The sequence below is a fragment of the Salvelinus namaycush genome, chromosome 29 (assembly GCF_016432855.1).
Source record: "Salvelinus namaycush isolate Seneca chromosome 29, SaNama_1.0, whole genome shotgun sequence".
Lineage (NCBI taxonomy): Eukaryota > Metazoa > Chordata > Actinopteri > Salmoniformes > Salmonidae > Salvelinus > Salvelinus namaycush.
This window is the reverse complement of record NC_052335.1, coordinates 15,888,580-15,904,669: the sequence shown is the minus strand read 5'-3', so window position 1 is coordinate 15,904,669 and position 16,090 is coordinate 15,888,580. Positions and strand designations below refer to the sequence as shown.

At 44.3% G+C, this 16,090-nt stretch overlaps 1 protein-coding gene across 2 annotated transcripts; it reads left to right on the top strand.

Annotated features, from left to right (window-relative positions):
• Positions 1-1,882: 1,882 nt before the first annotated feature.
• Positions 1,883-8,500, top strand: LOC120024343 (G patch domain-containing protein 2-like). Of its 2 annotated transcripts, none has more exons than XM_038968565.1 (10): positions 1,883-2,041; positions 2,618-2,861; positions 3,048-3,586; positions 3,821-3,885; positions 5,015-5,191; positions 5,454-5,574; positions 5,715-5,754; positions 5,873-5,937; positions 6,080-6,168; positions 6,799-8,500. In XM_038968565.1, exons 1-10 carry the CDS (start codon positions 1,992-1,994, stop codon positions 6,966-6,968), a joined length of 1,560 nt encoding a protein of 519 aa, XP_038824493.1. In that variant the 5' UTR covers positions 1,883-1,991; the 3' UTR covers positions 6,969-8,500. The 2 variants fall into 2 exon arrangements, with proteins under 2 accessions (XP_038824493.1, XP_038824492.1); XM_038968564.1 differs by having other exon boundaries at positions 3,048-3,589.
• Positions 8,501-16,090: the final 7,590 nt, after the last annotated feature.

Genomic DNA, 16,090 nt, shown 5'->3' with positions numbered 1-16,090 from the left:
AATTGCAAAAGGGTTTTCTAATGATCAATTAGCCTTTTAAAATGATATACTTGGATTAGCTAACACAACGTGCCATTAGAACACAGGAGTGATGGTTGCTGATAATGGGCCTCTGTACACCTATGTAGATATTCCATTTAAATATCTGCCATTTCCAGCTACAATAGTCATTTACAACATTAACAATGTCTACACTGTATTTCTGATCAATTTGATGTTATTTTAATGGACAAAAAATGTGCTTTTCTTTTAAAAACAAGGTCATTTCTAAGTGACCTCAAACTTTTGAACGGTAGTGTATATGCTTCAAATTAGTAAATTGGCCCAAGTTGACTGTATGCCGTCTCCTAAATTGACTGTATTGTAGTGTGCTAGCTCTGTAAAGGTAGAATGGAGCAGTTCCTTATTGTTCACTGTATGTGTGTGTGTGTGCACTAAGAGCGCCTGTGAGTTATGTAGCTGTTGTGGGCTAAGCCAATGTCACAGTTTACTCCATCTGCAAAGGCAGCAGGGATATGTGGGATTGTGTGTGAGGAATCCTGTATAGATGTATGTTAAAGAATAAGAACGGACAAAAAAACTATTTTGTGAAAGTGCATGTGTAACATAATTATATAGTTTAGTTGGGTAAGAGTTCAGGCTAGTTTGCCAAATGTGCACTTTTTCATTTCGAGATACACCTCATAAGCCATGCGTGGAACTGAAAATAAAGCACTATGTTTAATTAAGCAGTAAAAACAATGACGTGTAGCTGAAATGTAGGTTTAACAGACTGTTTTAGAGTATCGCTTATCAGTATGATTTCTGTCAAGTACTTAAGCCTACAACAGATCATATCTATGCTAAATGCAAAGCTTTTTTTTTTTTTACAGTCATCAATGGTGCCATGGTGTTCACTGACCCTAAAGCTATTGAGAATGTATGGATTTGTCACCTACCCAGAACAGACATCTGACTGGCTATTGGTCTGATTATGTCACCTCTGCTGCTAAGGGTGATGTCAGCTTTGGGCTACTTCTCAATATTAATTTTGTTTTTGCTACAATGCATGTAACTCAAGTATAAGTGTATAAAAACACTGCAAAGTGCTAACCAAACTGTGTGAATATCTGTTGGTATACATCAAAAACTTGTTTCATTTTTAATGACTTTGAGGTTATGTTCACACTGTTATTCCAAATTATTTATTTAATATTTGTGTTGTACTGAATATATTTACAGATGTTATGCCATGGACTTTACATACCAGTTTGTGCATCATCATGAACATTGATTTGTACCATTATATAATTTGTAATAAACTGATTTCAGTCATAAATGCTTTATTTTATTTTAGATGTTATGATATTTAACAACAAAAAATGATGACCTACAGAACAATTGTACACTACTGCTGCATCATGGTGTTAGTCTCTAGACAGCTGGGCTGCCTCCCACAATGTACCAAATACTGTTCGAGCTTATAGTGCTGAAACAGTGCTGTTGCTGCCCTAGGTCTGGGATTTCCGAGACTGTCACGTTGTGGGTAAGCCTAGCTTTGAGAAGGAGTGAAGAGTTTGGAACAAAAGAGCAAAGCCTAGGTAAAATCTTAGATTGTTCCTATTCTTATTCACTGTGGCTTGTCGTAAACCAGACCCACACCAAGTCTCTACATTTCTGCTATGTGACAATATTTGAAGATTGCTGTCCAACAATGATCCCCAACCAATCAGATTTTGCAATTTTGTCAAGAACTTCAAGAATGAATAGCCTAATGTTGCCTCTGGTGTACAAAGCATGTACTTCCACAAAGTTGCTGGAGAAACACTTCAGTCCAGTAGGTGGCTGTAATGCACCAATAATGTTGGTAGCCAACCACAACAACACCACAGAAGAAGTTTCTTCTGCGCTTTCGCAGATTTGTTAGGCTAGCTTTGTAAGAATGGTTACTCCCTTATTTAGACGTGTTCCCGTCATTTTTGGTTAAAAGTAACAGTCTTTGGGGGGCTTTAATGTCAGGTGCAGCTAATTTAAAGACCTTTAGTAAAGCGGGAACCAGCTGGTAAGTGATTTCTGAGAAAATTGCTAGCTAGCCAGCCGATTAGCCTAGCTAGTTACCTGACTGGACAGCTGCTTATATTTTGAAGACATTACAACGTTAATCGGCTACCTAGTTATCAGATGTTTACATTTTGACAGCAAAATGGGCCACTAACGTTAGCTAATAAATAGCGTGTCAGCTAACTAGCTTGCTTTTCTTTTTTGGTTTAGCCAACTATGCTAGCTAGCTTTTAAATGTAGGTCAGATCTCCATGGATTGGATTAACACATTGGCAGTGCCTGGGCCGTTTAGCGCAAGCTCTGCATGGAAGTTCATCCAACATTTGGCTGCAGTTAATACTTACCTAGGCAATAGCTAGCTGGCGTTAAGATGGTATGTACACTGGTACACAGATACTACTATTAGATTGATGCCAGGTCTTATACTCATGCTATGGGACAGTTTTCCAAACTGACATGTTAATATAGGATAGTAGTGTGTACACACACACACGATTTGGGCTATACACACACAAATTCATATATTCTACACTGTTTGTACCACACACACTCACACCTCCTTTCTTTCCTTCCCCAGGCACTTTAGCCGGACGATGGACGAGCTGGTCCATGACCTGGTGTCGGCGCTGGAGGAGAGCTCGGAGCAGGCGGCGCGGGGGGGTTTTGGGGATGGGGGGGACCACGCGCTGGCTGTGGGCTGCCTGCTGAAGAGACAGGCCCGGAAACGCCGTGGGAGGAAGAGACGCTCTGACAATCCCCACCCGCCCTGGGAGACTGGCCACCTCAGTGAGGGCTCCGAGTCCAGCCTGGACGAACACAAGGTGGGGAGGTGGTCTCGGACGGTCCAGGTCCTCAATGAACCTCACATATCTTATTGTAATTGTAAAGGAACAGTACCTTGGTAACTGTACAGTAAGAAGATTCCTTACTGTCAGTTTAACTGTCTAAGCATGTGTTGTAAATGTTTGTCTTAATCTATTTCTCTTCCCTCGCTCCCTTCCTGTCAGGACTACCGTGCCACCACAGGCAGCGTTGCCAGCAGTAACAGCCACGCCCGTGACAACAGCGACTCTGACGAGCAGCTGGGGCCCAAGCGCCGTACCCCCCTGAACCCTGACACAGGACGTGGCAAGCGTCCCCTCTGGCAGGAGGACCTTGGAGGAGTGGGGAGCGCGGAGGGGTCCCGCAGTTTGAGACGCCGCCGCAAGGTCAAACTCATGGCCGTCGATCCCCCTCTGGAGGCAGTGACCTCCAATAGCACCACCCCCATGCTAGGTCCCCCGCCTGTCCCCAAGCCCCACGGAGGGTGCAGGATCCCTGGGGTGAGCGCGGCTGAGGGCAGGGCGGGGATGGAGCTCACTGGTGGCGGAGTTGGAGGGAAGTGCAGGGTGAAGAAGAGGAAACTGGCAGCCCACAGGCTCGGGTTGGAGGCGACTGATGAGGGGGTAGTGGTGGAGCGTGGGGACGCCATTATGCGGCAGGCGGGGCCCAAGGACAAGATGGAGTTTGAGGAGCAGAAGGGCTCGGACGAGGACATGAGTGACAGGTGGTTAGTGTTTCCCTGCTCCTTTGTGTATGCCTGTACGTTCACAGGTACGCTCACCTGGTTGAAGGCAGTGTTTAGAAGGCTTGTTTAAGGTCTCCTACCTCAGAGGTTTCACTGTATGATGGACACTGAAAATTGACTTCAGACTTCTCCCTTCTTTTCCCTTCATCTCTCCTTACACTCCCATCTTTTCTCCTTTTATCTCTTTCTTTCTTTCTATCTCTCCTTTATTAGTGAGACCAGCAGTGTGAGCAACAGTAGTGATGGTGGACTGTACACCAATGATGAGGGGAGGCAAGGTAATTTATCTATTTGACCAAATCTTGTCATTTACAGGGACTGGTGGAAGAAGAGGTGCGGCAGCACCCACTGGTCTACCTCACCTTTCAACTTGAGATTCATCATTAACTGAAATCTGGACAGTGACTGTAGGCCTATAACCTCTCACATGTAGACTCATGTAAAATGAACTCGTGCAGAATTAAGTATTTCTTTCGGTGCAGTGACACACGTAATGTTAATTTTGTCTCTGGAACAGAAACTTTGAAATATGATATCTTTCAGCATCTCTTGAGCGAATGCAAGTGGGCTGATACGTTATATGCAATTGACACTTTTCATAAAAGCAGACCGTATTAAAATCACAACATTATGCATCCAAGACGAGCATAAATCTAATTTGAAACATGTTGGATCGTTGCACAGCCTTCAGCAAGGGAAGAATCATTACCTTGTGTTAGAGCTTTTCTCCCATTCCCTAGATGTCTCATGCTGTGAGAGAAGCAGTAATGGATCCGACAACTTTACCGACGTCAACTATATTATTGATGCATTCATTCTATCAATTTATAACATTTATTGTTGTGAGTACTGATTTTTATAGGTCAGCAAGTTATGACCGAAGACAAGCTGCATGTGTCTAATTATAAACAGGTTGACAAACAAATATCCTTCCAAATATCTGAAATTTATAAGCAGAAACACATTTTAAATTAGGCTTTTAAAAAAACATTTCCCGCACCCACTAGGGGAAAGGAAAGGGGGATACCTAGTCAGTTGTACAACTGAATGCCTTCCAACTGAAACGTCTTCCCGCATTTAACCCAACCCCTCTGAATCAGAGAGGTGTGGGGGGCTGTCTTAATGGACATCCACATCTTCAGTGCCCGGGGAACATTGGTTTAACTGCCTTGCTCTGGGGCAAAACGACAGATTTTTACCTTGTCAACTCTGGGATTCGGTTACTGGCCCAACGCTCTAACCACTAGACTACCTTCCACTACGTATGTCATTTATAGCAGTGTTATCAACAAGAATAAAACATGTCTTTCAAAAAAGGTTAGTCCAAAATCTAAGTAAGTAAATGTTTTGTATGGAACCTATTTTCTCAGCCCTGACCTTTAACATTTTCCCCCTCCCGTCTCCCAGGTGATGATGAGCAGAGTGACTGGTTCTATGAGGGGGAGCCGGGGGGGGCGTGTGGGGTGGCGGGGGTGATTCCCTGGTGGGAGAGAGAGGCAGGGGAGGAACTGGACCTGGCTGACCCGGTCTTCAACAGCATCCTCACCGGATCCTTCCCCATCATGAGCCCCGGGGCACAGAGAGGTAGCTGGACCCAGACCTGTCTGTTTATGTCTGCCTGTTTGTTTGGATCTCTGGGCCCAGTACCATTTTGATTACTTGTCCCGCTTCTCTCTCTTTTTCTTTGCATGATTGTAGAATTTGTTTTATACAAAGAGTTGTGATGTCATATGGCCAGTAGGGGGCATTTCCTGCACAGGGTTTATCATGTAGCCTATACAGCTGCCATAGTGTTTCTCCTATTCCAGTCTATGATGTGTGCACTCTGCTGCCTCTCCTGTGTCAGGGTTCCAGGCCAGGCTGAGCCGGCTTCATGGGGGGCCCCAGGGCCAGGCTTCTCAAGGCAGCCCAGGACAAACCTTCAACGAGCGGCTGGGACGACACCACCAGGACCCCCACTCACACGAGTCAGTCTCCCTTACGTCCCCCGCAGTCACCCGACTTGTAGAATATCTGTCTATACATTTAATTTTTCCCTCATTCTGTATTTTTCTCTATTTGAATTGACTGTGTGCAAATAAACTAAACAAACCTGTCTCCTCCACAGCCCGTGGTTTAGTCCGGGATCTAGAAGAGAACATGGACAGGTAAGACATGTTTATCACTTAGCTGCACTTTCAGAACAGTACCGCCTATTATACATTTGTGGTTGATAATGCCCAGATGTATTTTATATTTGCTAATGGCTTTTCATTTGTTCTCTAGATGCACTGGGACTCACGGTCAGACAGAGGCCATCGGAGGAGCTGCTCAGTAAAGACGGCCAGCAGGTACACGAGGAATGGTCCAATCAGCGAAGGATCTAACAGACATGATACAGTTGTTCCATCCACAACAGCACATTGTTTCTAGAATGTTGCCAACAGATGGATGCTAATGAGTGAGGCTTATTTCCTGGTTGTGGTTCTGCAGGCAGACGAGTGGTCACCTGGGGTCTCTGTGTACGGGGGACGTCAAGAGGAGACGTAAAGCAGCACCCCTTGGCTTACCTCCGCCCACAGGTAAACTCTTTGACACACCACTGTACTGACACACTCCTGACTCACCCATCCATCCCCTGTTAAATCCATCTTTGGCTCTCAATCTACCTCTCTAATCTGGATTGGACAGCAGTCACAGAGAGATACCAGATTAACTCTAAGCCAATGACAGCTGTGTATCCCAAACCACACCTGCTCCCCACCCTTCACCTCTACCTCTGTTAAGTAGTGTGTTTGATGAGAATGAGGAATTAAAGGGTTAGTGGGTCATAACCAGGTACCCATCTTGGTTCCAGGAAGAGGATATATAGGTATTTACCAATGGCTACAATAGGAAGTGATGCAACCGGAGTCTGCTCTACTGCCCTCATCTCTCCTTGCTACATAAGAGCAAAGGGAAAGGAAGAGAGACGAGATGTCTATTGTGACCCAGTCATTGTAGAGCAGGCTGACGCTAAATCATTGGGTTGGAGTGGTAGAGGTCAGGGGTTAAATACTGTAGCTCCGTCAGCCCATTGATCCAAATCAATAAGCCTTCATCAAGATCATCTGCTTGTATCTCTTTCCGTCTCCTCTTCCTTCTCTTGTGTCTCCGTGTCTTTTTCTCTGTTGTAACTCTGTGTTCCTGTTCTTTTATCTCTCCTTCTCTAGGGTTGGTAGGTGAGAGTGCAGGGCCCATCCCAGAGACCAACATGGGCAACCGGATGCTGCAGAGTATGGGCTGGAGCCCCGGCATGGGCCTGGGTCCGGAGGGCAGGGGCATCACCGAGCCCGTTCGGGCCACACAGAGACCCAAGGGAGCGGGTCTGGGTTTTAACTGAGCCTCAGGCTTTAGGCCCCAACTGAACAGGCCAGTAGGCCTCGATGGAGATGGACCCTACTGAGAGCAGGGAGGACTGTGGGAAACTCTCTCTGGGAAAGAAACTCTGATGGAGCAGCAGAGCTGGATGAAGGAACGGATGCAAGTCAGCAAGAACAGTTTTAACTAATAGGAAGACCGAAAGGAAAATGCACTTCCACTCTAACCAGGGCCTAAACTCATAAGGGAAGTTTTGGCCCTGGTTAGGGGAAGTGCATGGAGCGTTGGGGTTCCCACCTCACATTTGTAGTTGGGATGTCCAACGTTTCTACCAGGGAAAAGAGAAGGAATGGAAATAAAGACCCAGGCATTGTAGTTGAGTTTGATTGTATGAGACTAGCCAGGTTGTGTAGTTGGACTGTGTGTACTGCACAGCACACTAAAAGGCTCAGTTTCACAAGAATATAATTTCTCTTCAATCAATGGTTGTTCTGATATTGCACAGTATGACAAATATATTTTAGGTGAATATCATTGTATGCATCAAAATAATGTGTGTGGTGGAAGTTTATTTGTTTTTAAATATGTTTTGCGACACTACATTACATTGGTGTTATTGAAGGGTAATTATAATGGAATAACATGCAGCTAGTTTTTACTGTGGCTTAGTACAAAAAGGTGATGGCTGAAGTGTTAGCTAAGTACTGCATTAGGTAAAGGTAATTCCTCTGGTATAACGCTAATTTAATGTAACTGGCAAATGTTTTTTTAAATGTCTTTAAATTATCCCATGGTTACTTTTGGGATATTGGGCAGTTATGTTTGATTGTAGATGACGGTTATTGGTATAAAAAGAAATTCAGACGCCAATTTTCTCCTCTGCTCCTGACTGCATGTGCTCCCATAGAAACAGAATGAATTGGATGGGCGTCCCCATTCAAGTCAATGATGGGTTGACTGGCTGGCATTGCAAGTGTACCCATAGGAGCAAAGTAGGAAGTGTACCCATCAATTTCTGGTGCGATTTGTTTTGATTCAACTCAACTGATTACAAAAAAATACATTCCATTGCGTTAGCCACATCAGTTAACATAAATTCAATGAATGTTCTACATCACAATTGAAATGATTGAATTCAGTACCAGGCAGCCACCGCAAGTCAAATTGCCAGGGTTAGTGGTTCTAAGAACATTCTATTCATCCTATTTCTATGTGTTCTGCTGCAGGGAGGGGGCGTTACCTAGGCTACCCCCGGGTGCACGTTTTGGTTTTGCCCTAGCACTACACAGCTGTTTCAAACAACCAACTCATCATTATGACTTTTTTTTTCTTTTTTCGGTTATGACTTTTATTTTGTTTTCATGATGGTGTTCATCCATAACCATCCATATGGTAATTGTCCTGGCCGTAAAGATGGTATTCCTGATGGAAGTGGGAATAATTCAGGAAATGAATCTTGAATTCAAATCATTGTATGTATGGTATTGAAGTAGAATGTTCACCCCTTAACACTCCAGAATACTGTTTATTTTATTAAAAAGGCAGCGCAGTTAACTTGATTTCCTGTTTTTTTTTTATGACATTGAAATAACACTTGGAAATTGTGAAAAATATCATATTGCCCTTTTTGTGTAAGAGCTGTTTGAAAAATAATTCCTGGAATTTCAGCCTGTTCAGGTGGTGTGGAGTTATTGGACAAGATCATGACATTACAATCTGATCTGCTTATTCTGACCAATGACCAGTCATCTTTTATTTGTGTGCCTATCCTACTTTGAAGGGCTTAGCGGGGTAGGCTCTTGCCTAGACGATCCTATCCGCCAATCAGGGCTGTTGGGCGATCAGACTGAGCATTTCAATGGCAAAAGGAGGCGTAGTTATTTTTCATGAAATAAATACACAGTGATTTAATAGACATATAGTGATGATTTAAACGTAACTTTAAAAAGACTGCATGGGGGCTTTAAAAAGAAGCCAAACAAATGTCTGTTTCCCAATCATGCTGTACTTGCTGGGTATGTGTAGTAACCATCTCATGGCAATGTCTTTACAATAACAATTCCCAGTGTGTACGGTAGACAGTAACATGTTTTATAAAGTGAAAAAATGATATTGGTCACACTTTACAGTCTTCTATTTACCTGGTAAATACCAACTGAAATAGGTTTGTAAATAAACTGTTACCGTTGCCAATGTAATGTTCATTAAACTTGAAGGCCTGAGTGAAACAATCCCCCTGGTATTATGAGCAGATTCAGTTTGTTGGTTCAGTTTGTCTTACCATGTCTCTCTTTCTCGCTCTCTCAAGCAAAAAGCAACAGAAAAAAACTCCCTAAGAAAACATCAAAATGACTTTTTTTCAAAAACACGCTTCATCAATAGTTCTCTCTCAAACTCGATTGATATACACAACATGACCAAAAGTATGTGGACACCTGCTCGTCGAACATCTTTCGAGAGTTGGTCCCTCCCTTTGCTGCTATAACAGCCTCCACTCTTCTGGGAAGGATTTCCACTAGATGTAGGAACATTGCTGTGGGAACTTTCTTACATTCAGCCACAAGAACATTAGTGAGGTCGGGCACTGAATTTGGGTGATTAGGCCTGGCTCGCAGTCGGCGTTCCAGTTCATCCCAACGGTGTTCGATGGGGTATGTGCAGGCCAGTCAAGTTCTTCCACACCAATCTCGACAAACCATTTCTGTATGGACCTTGCTTTGTGCACGGGAGCATTGTCATGCTGAAACAGGAAAGTACCTTCCCCAAACTGTTGCCACAAAGTTGGAACCACATAATTGTATGAATGTCATTGTATGCTGTAGTGTAAAGATTTCCCTTCACTGGAACTAAGGGGCCTAGCCCGAGCCATGAAAAACATCACCAGACCATTATTCCTCCTCCACCAAACTTTACAGTTGGCACTATGCATTCGGGCAGGTAGCATTCTCCTCGCATCCACCAAACCCAGATTTGTCTGTCGGACTGCCAGATGCTGAAGCGTGATTCATCACTCCAGAGAACGCGTTTCCACTGCTCCAGAGTCCAATGGCAGCGAGCTTTACGCCACTCCAGCAGATGCTTGGCATAGCACATGGTCATCTTAGGCTTGTTCGGCCATAGAAACCCATTTCATGAAGCTCCCGACGAACAGTTATTGTGCTGACGTTGCTTTCAGAGGCAGTTTGGAACTCGGTAGTGAGTGTTGCAAACAAGGACAGACGATTTTAACGCTCTTCAACACTCGGCGGTCCCGTTCTGTAAGTTTGTGTGGCCTACCACTTCGCGGTTGAGCCGTTGTTGTTCCTAGACATTTACACTTCACAATAACAGCACTTACAGTTGACCAGGGCAGCTCTAGTAAGGCAGAAATTTGAGGAACTGACTTGTTGGAAAGGTGGCATCCTATGATGGTGCCACTTTGAAAGTCACTGAGCTCGTCAGTAAGGCCATTCTACTGCCAATGTTTGTCTATGGACATTGCATGGCTGTGTGCTCGATTATACACCTGTCAGCAACTGTGTGGCTGTAATAGCCTAATCCACTCATTTGAAGGGTTGTCCACATACTTTTGTATATGTAGTGTACTTGCATCAAACTCACATGCTGACAGAGAACCTCACTAAAACGTGATGCTCTTGCCTCTCTCTTTCCCTTCCTCTCCCTCCCCTTCGCAAGGCTGCTACAGCGATCCCTGTATCTATGGCAATGCAGAAGAGCTGTGTCCTCTACTTCCTCTCTATCCTCTTCCCCTATCACACACACACACACTCAGGACTGAGTGGGGTATGTGAACTCAGCGCTGGTCCAGAGGAGAGGAGAGAAAAGTCTGTGCTGCTGCATCGCTGAGCCACAGAGAGGAGAGGAAGGAAGAGAGCTGGGTAGAGCTGAAAGCGTTTGTCCTTGAGACTGACTGACTGCAGCTGGCTGCAAGGCTCTGGAGGAAACAGGGAGAGTGAGTACTGAGTCGGACAGAGCAGGGGCTGGATGGGATGTTAAGATATGTTGTTGTGGGGTATTTAGACTGGGGGCATTTAGAGGGTATTTGAAAGTGTGTATCTATAGTGGGGTATTTTGACCAGGGCAGTTGACTAGAGGGCATTTGGGCTGGGATAGAAATGTTTGTGTGAGTGTGTGTGTGTGTGTGTGTGTTTCCTTTGTCCAGGTGGGAGAGATCTGTCCTGTACTCAGGTATACCCACCTAACTTAGGTTTCTATCGGCTTCCTGCTCTCCCAAAACAGTGTGTGCCACTACCCACAATTAGTTTTGAGAATAGCTATCTTATTGCATTCCTCAATCTTCCGCCTGCATTCTAAGGTCAAGTTGGTCAGTGATGAGTTGTTCTCTGTCATTTTTACAATACATGTTCATCCTTCATTCCATGTCGCATGGGTTAAGTAAACATTTCTTTACAGAGCTTTACTCTCCCCATCCCTCCATCCCTCTACTGCCTCCCTTTCTCTAGTGTTGACAGATTGATAGTTATACATCTATAATTGGAAGACATCAGTTAGGGCGGTCCTCCAAAGCCAGTCATTATCATGTGTAATCTTGGAGTGGTGTTCCAGGCGTAGCTGAGACCCACTGGTCTGGCTGATTGGCTGCTGCTCAACCAATCCACCTTTATAGGAGGGAGAGGGAGGGGGGTGGGGAGAGGTAGAGGGCATAGAGAGAGGAACAGGTATGTGAGAAGGAGAAGTAGGAGGGACAGGAGAGGAGAGAGAAAGGAGAAAGATGGAGAGGAATTGGAGAGAGAGAAGGAGAGTCAGAGAGAGGACAGGGGATAGAGAGAACAAGAATAATAATGAGGGAGAGAAAATGGAAGAAGGAGAATGGGTATAGGAACTGGAGAGAGTGAGAGAGAGGAAGAACAGAAGAGAGGTGGGATGAAGTGGGAGGAAATTTGCACCTAAAAACTGTGTATTAAGTCGACTGCCAGACAGAGTAAGATTATACCACCTGTGGAGAGAGAGGTTAACTGTGAGGTGGTAGGCCAGGTAATCCGATCTTTAGAGTGTGTCTGCCTGTTTGTTTGTCTGCCTGCGTGTCTATCTGCGTGCATGTGCGTGTGTGTGTATGTGAGGTTCCTGCTGTCGTCAGCAGGTGTCTGAGTTTGAGACATCATGCTGAGAGGGTCAGGTGCTGACTAACAGTATTCCACCTGTGTAAGCACCACCCTGGTGGCTTCACACCTGAGATGTGCCCCGTGATAGGCCTGGGAAGCAGGTGTGTGTATGCAGAAAAGGCCAGATATGAGAATGACAAAGAATACAACAGAGATAAGGTGTGAAGAGCCGTGGTGACCTTGGTGAATCTTCTCCCTCCCTCTTTTTGTTTTGTTTTCTCCATATCTCTGTTCATCATTTGAGGAGAAAGGCGAGCAGAAAAGAAAGAGAGATACAAAGAAAGAGAGAGAAAAGGAAGAGTATTAAGAATTAGGAAGGACAGGAAGACAGAGACAAAAATATATGTAATTTAGAGAGATATACTACATGACCAAAAGTATGTGGACACCTGCTTGTCAAACATCTCATTCCAAATTCATGAGCATTAATATGGAGTTGGTTCCCCCTTTGCTGCTATAACAACCTCCACTCTTCTGGGAAGGCTTTCCGCTAGATGTTGGAACATTGCTGCGGGGACTTGCTTCCATTCAGCCTCAAGCGCATTCGTTGGATCGAGCACTGATGTTGGGCGATAGGCCTGGCTCACAGTCAGCGTTCCAATTCATCCCAAAGGTGTTCGATGGATTTTGAGGTCAGGGCTCTGTGCAGGCCAGTCAAGTTCTTCCAGACTGAACTCAACAAACCATTTCTGTATGGACCTCGCTTTGTGCACGGGGGCATTGTCATGCTGAAACAGTAAAGGGCCTTCCCCAAACTGTTGCCACAAAGTTGGAAGCACAGAATCGTCTAGAATGTCATTGTATGCTGTAGTGTTAAGATTTCCCTTCACTGGAACTAAGGGGCCTATCCCAAACCATGAAAAACAGCCCCAGACCATTATTCCTCCTCCACCAAACTTTACAGTTGGCACTATGCATTTGGGCAGGTAGCATTCTCCTGGCATCCGCCAAACCCAGATTTGTCTGTCGGACTGCCAGATGGTGAAGCGTGATTCATCACTCGCGAGAACGCGTTTCCACTGCTCCAGAGTCCAATGGCGACGAGCTTTACACCACTCCACCAGTCACTTGGCATTGTGCATGGTGATGTTAGGCTTGTGTGCGGCTGCTCGGCCATGGAAACCCATTTCACAAAGCTCCCGACTAACAGATCTTGTGCTGACGTTGCTTCCAGAGGCAGTTTGGAACTCGGTAGTGAGTGTTGCAACGGAGGACAAACTATTTTTATGTGCGACGCGTTTCAGCACTCACCGGTCCTGTTCTGTGAGTTTGTGTGGTCTCACTTCCCAATAACAGCACTTACAGTTGACCGGGGCAGCTCTAGCAGGGCAGAAATTTAACAAACGTACTTGTTGGAAAGGTGCCGTGCTATGACGGTGCCACGTTGAAAGTCACTGAGCTGTTCAGTAAGGCCATTCTACTGCCAGTGTTTGTCTATGGAGATTGCATGGCTTTATGCTCGATTTTATACACCTGTCAGCAGCTGGTGTGGCTGAAATAGTAGAATCCACTAATTTGAAGGGGTGTCCACATACTTTTGTATATATAGTGTATCTGTACATAGGGAGATAGATAAAGGGAAGGGAAGTGAACTTGTTAATCCTGTACTCCTTGCTGAGAGGACATCCCGTCTGTAATCCTCCAGTGGTTAAAAAAGGTCTGCTTACATGACCAGCTGAAAATACAGGTTGGTGGGTTATCTGCTAAACACAATGACAGAGGGAAAGAGAGAGAAAGAAGGTGGGGGATAGAAGGAGAGGGAGGGAGAGAGAGAGGTTATACCTATCATAGGTGAAAGCAAGTGTTCTACGTTATAGTTTCAGATCAGTGATTACTCCAATGAAGGGAGGAAGAATGTATGTTGGCTTTTTAGGACTCCACTAGAGGGCAATCCATACCAAAGTGTTTAGGGACAGCAGCAATAGGCTGGCTATGGTCCCGCAGCGACCCAACAGTGTTTCCCTCTGTATTCCAAACGGGACCATACAGGGTCTTGTGAGCAGTGGAAACCATTTCAAACCATTGAATAGTTGGTTGTCACCATAGACCAAGTAGCAGTTTTATGGTCAGTGGCGTGATCAGGTGGTCCCAGAGGTTCTACTACAGTTTCCCACACAGGGAGGGAACAGCCACTGGTGGCAAGGCTCTGATAGTGAATACATCCTGTTTCCTGATCAATATTTAATGTGTCAGTGACTGATCAATATTTAATGTGTGAGTGACTGATCAATATTTTGACCAATCTGCTCTTCCTGGCACTAAACTGTCAATCTGTCAGTCTATCTATCCAAAGACCCATCCATATAGTCTCTCCCTCCCTCTCTCTTCTCCTACTCCTTACCCCTTCCTCCAGTCCCCCTCCCTCTATCTCTCTCTCTGTCTGTCTATCTCTCTGTCCCTAGCATGTACTATATCTGTGCAGTGAGACGATAGTGTGTGCCTACAACATGTCTAAGTAATTGATGGATTGCACTGAGTTAGACGATAGCTAAACTGATTATTCTCAGTGCGTCTCGCAGTGATGATGTCAGAAGGACCAGAGGAAGAATGATGAGGTGAGACAGTAGGGGGTTGGGGACACCAGAGAGAGACGCTCTTGGTTTAGAACTCCATCTGACAGCTGTCCTTATGGAGAGGGTGCTGGGATTGGGCAGGGAGTACAGTAAATCAAGGTGAGTTGAAATCACTGAGTTAAATTGACCCCACTGGAGTGAGTGTTGATAACTGAAATTGAATGGGACGGAGTACTTTTAACTCCATTAACAGTAACCAGAGACAGGGAGTTAAAACTATGGAGTGTCCACATATGTAGGAGGGACATCATTGTCATATTTCCCAGCATGCTCTGTTTCAGGTCGATTTTTTTGAATGGTTTGTTTCAATATCTGTGTTTTCACATGTACATTGATTGTTTTTGATCTTATGCTACACAATGATATGTAACATACATTTTCTTAACTAAACTAATCTTAATAAGTGGTTGGATTTGTTGGAACCTTTACTGAAAAGGCTGTTCCAGTTTACATGATGTACTGTAGGTAGTCTGTAACATCAGTCCTCTCGTCCCTCCTCTGATATGCATTCTGAGTGTAAGTCCTGGGTGATTGCTGGATAGCCTCCCTCTGAAATGGATACGAATAGTGATTAGATGTCATATTGTAAACCACCATAATATGACACAGAAATATGTAAATGAGACTTTACACCTTTTCACCTCAAATGGGACTGTATAAACCCCCAAAATAGTGTTGAGTTTGTCTCGATAGGAGTTGAATTAACTGTTGTGATTATATTGTGAGAGTAAACGTTACCCTACATAATTAACTCTAGAATACTGATCAACACTGCAGAGAGTTAAAAAAGTCACAGAGATATTTTCCATTAATACCGTACAGAGTGAAACCCAATGACGCAGAGTTAAATATCAACACTAAATATGAGCAGATACAACTCTAAAAAAATTACTCTGTTGCCAGAGTATGTTTTACTCTTTTTAGACTGGGACCAAATATTATCTGTAGCACAGTTAAATCTTCTTCAATTAAAGTAAAATTGACTCTGCCATTTTTATTGTGTGAGGTTTGAGGGTTGCTTCCCCAACTCTCTCAGATTATGAAAAGCGGAAGTAATCCATACTATGGTAAATGCTGACTGCTTAGTTTTGTGTTACAGGTCTCTCCTTTTCAGAGCTTTGAGAAGGTAGGCTGCATAGCATCGACCTCTGGGGAGAGAGCTTATCGAACATGAGAAAGTGGGATCTTTATTTTAATAGATTCCACAAAAGTCTTGCCAATCTTCCTTGAAAAAGCCAATCTATTTAATATGCTGGACATCCATTTTCATGAAGCTCATCAAAAATTACATTAAGCTTAGGGCACCAAATACAGAACAGTACCCCGGGTTTGTTTCATATGTTTTTATTCAGAAATGCATTAAAATACATGAGTGTCTTGAAATCACAAAGTTAAAAGGAACGGTCTGGTAAGGTAATGCAGGTATTATCATTAGAGCAAGCGAACAA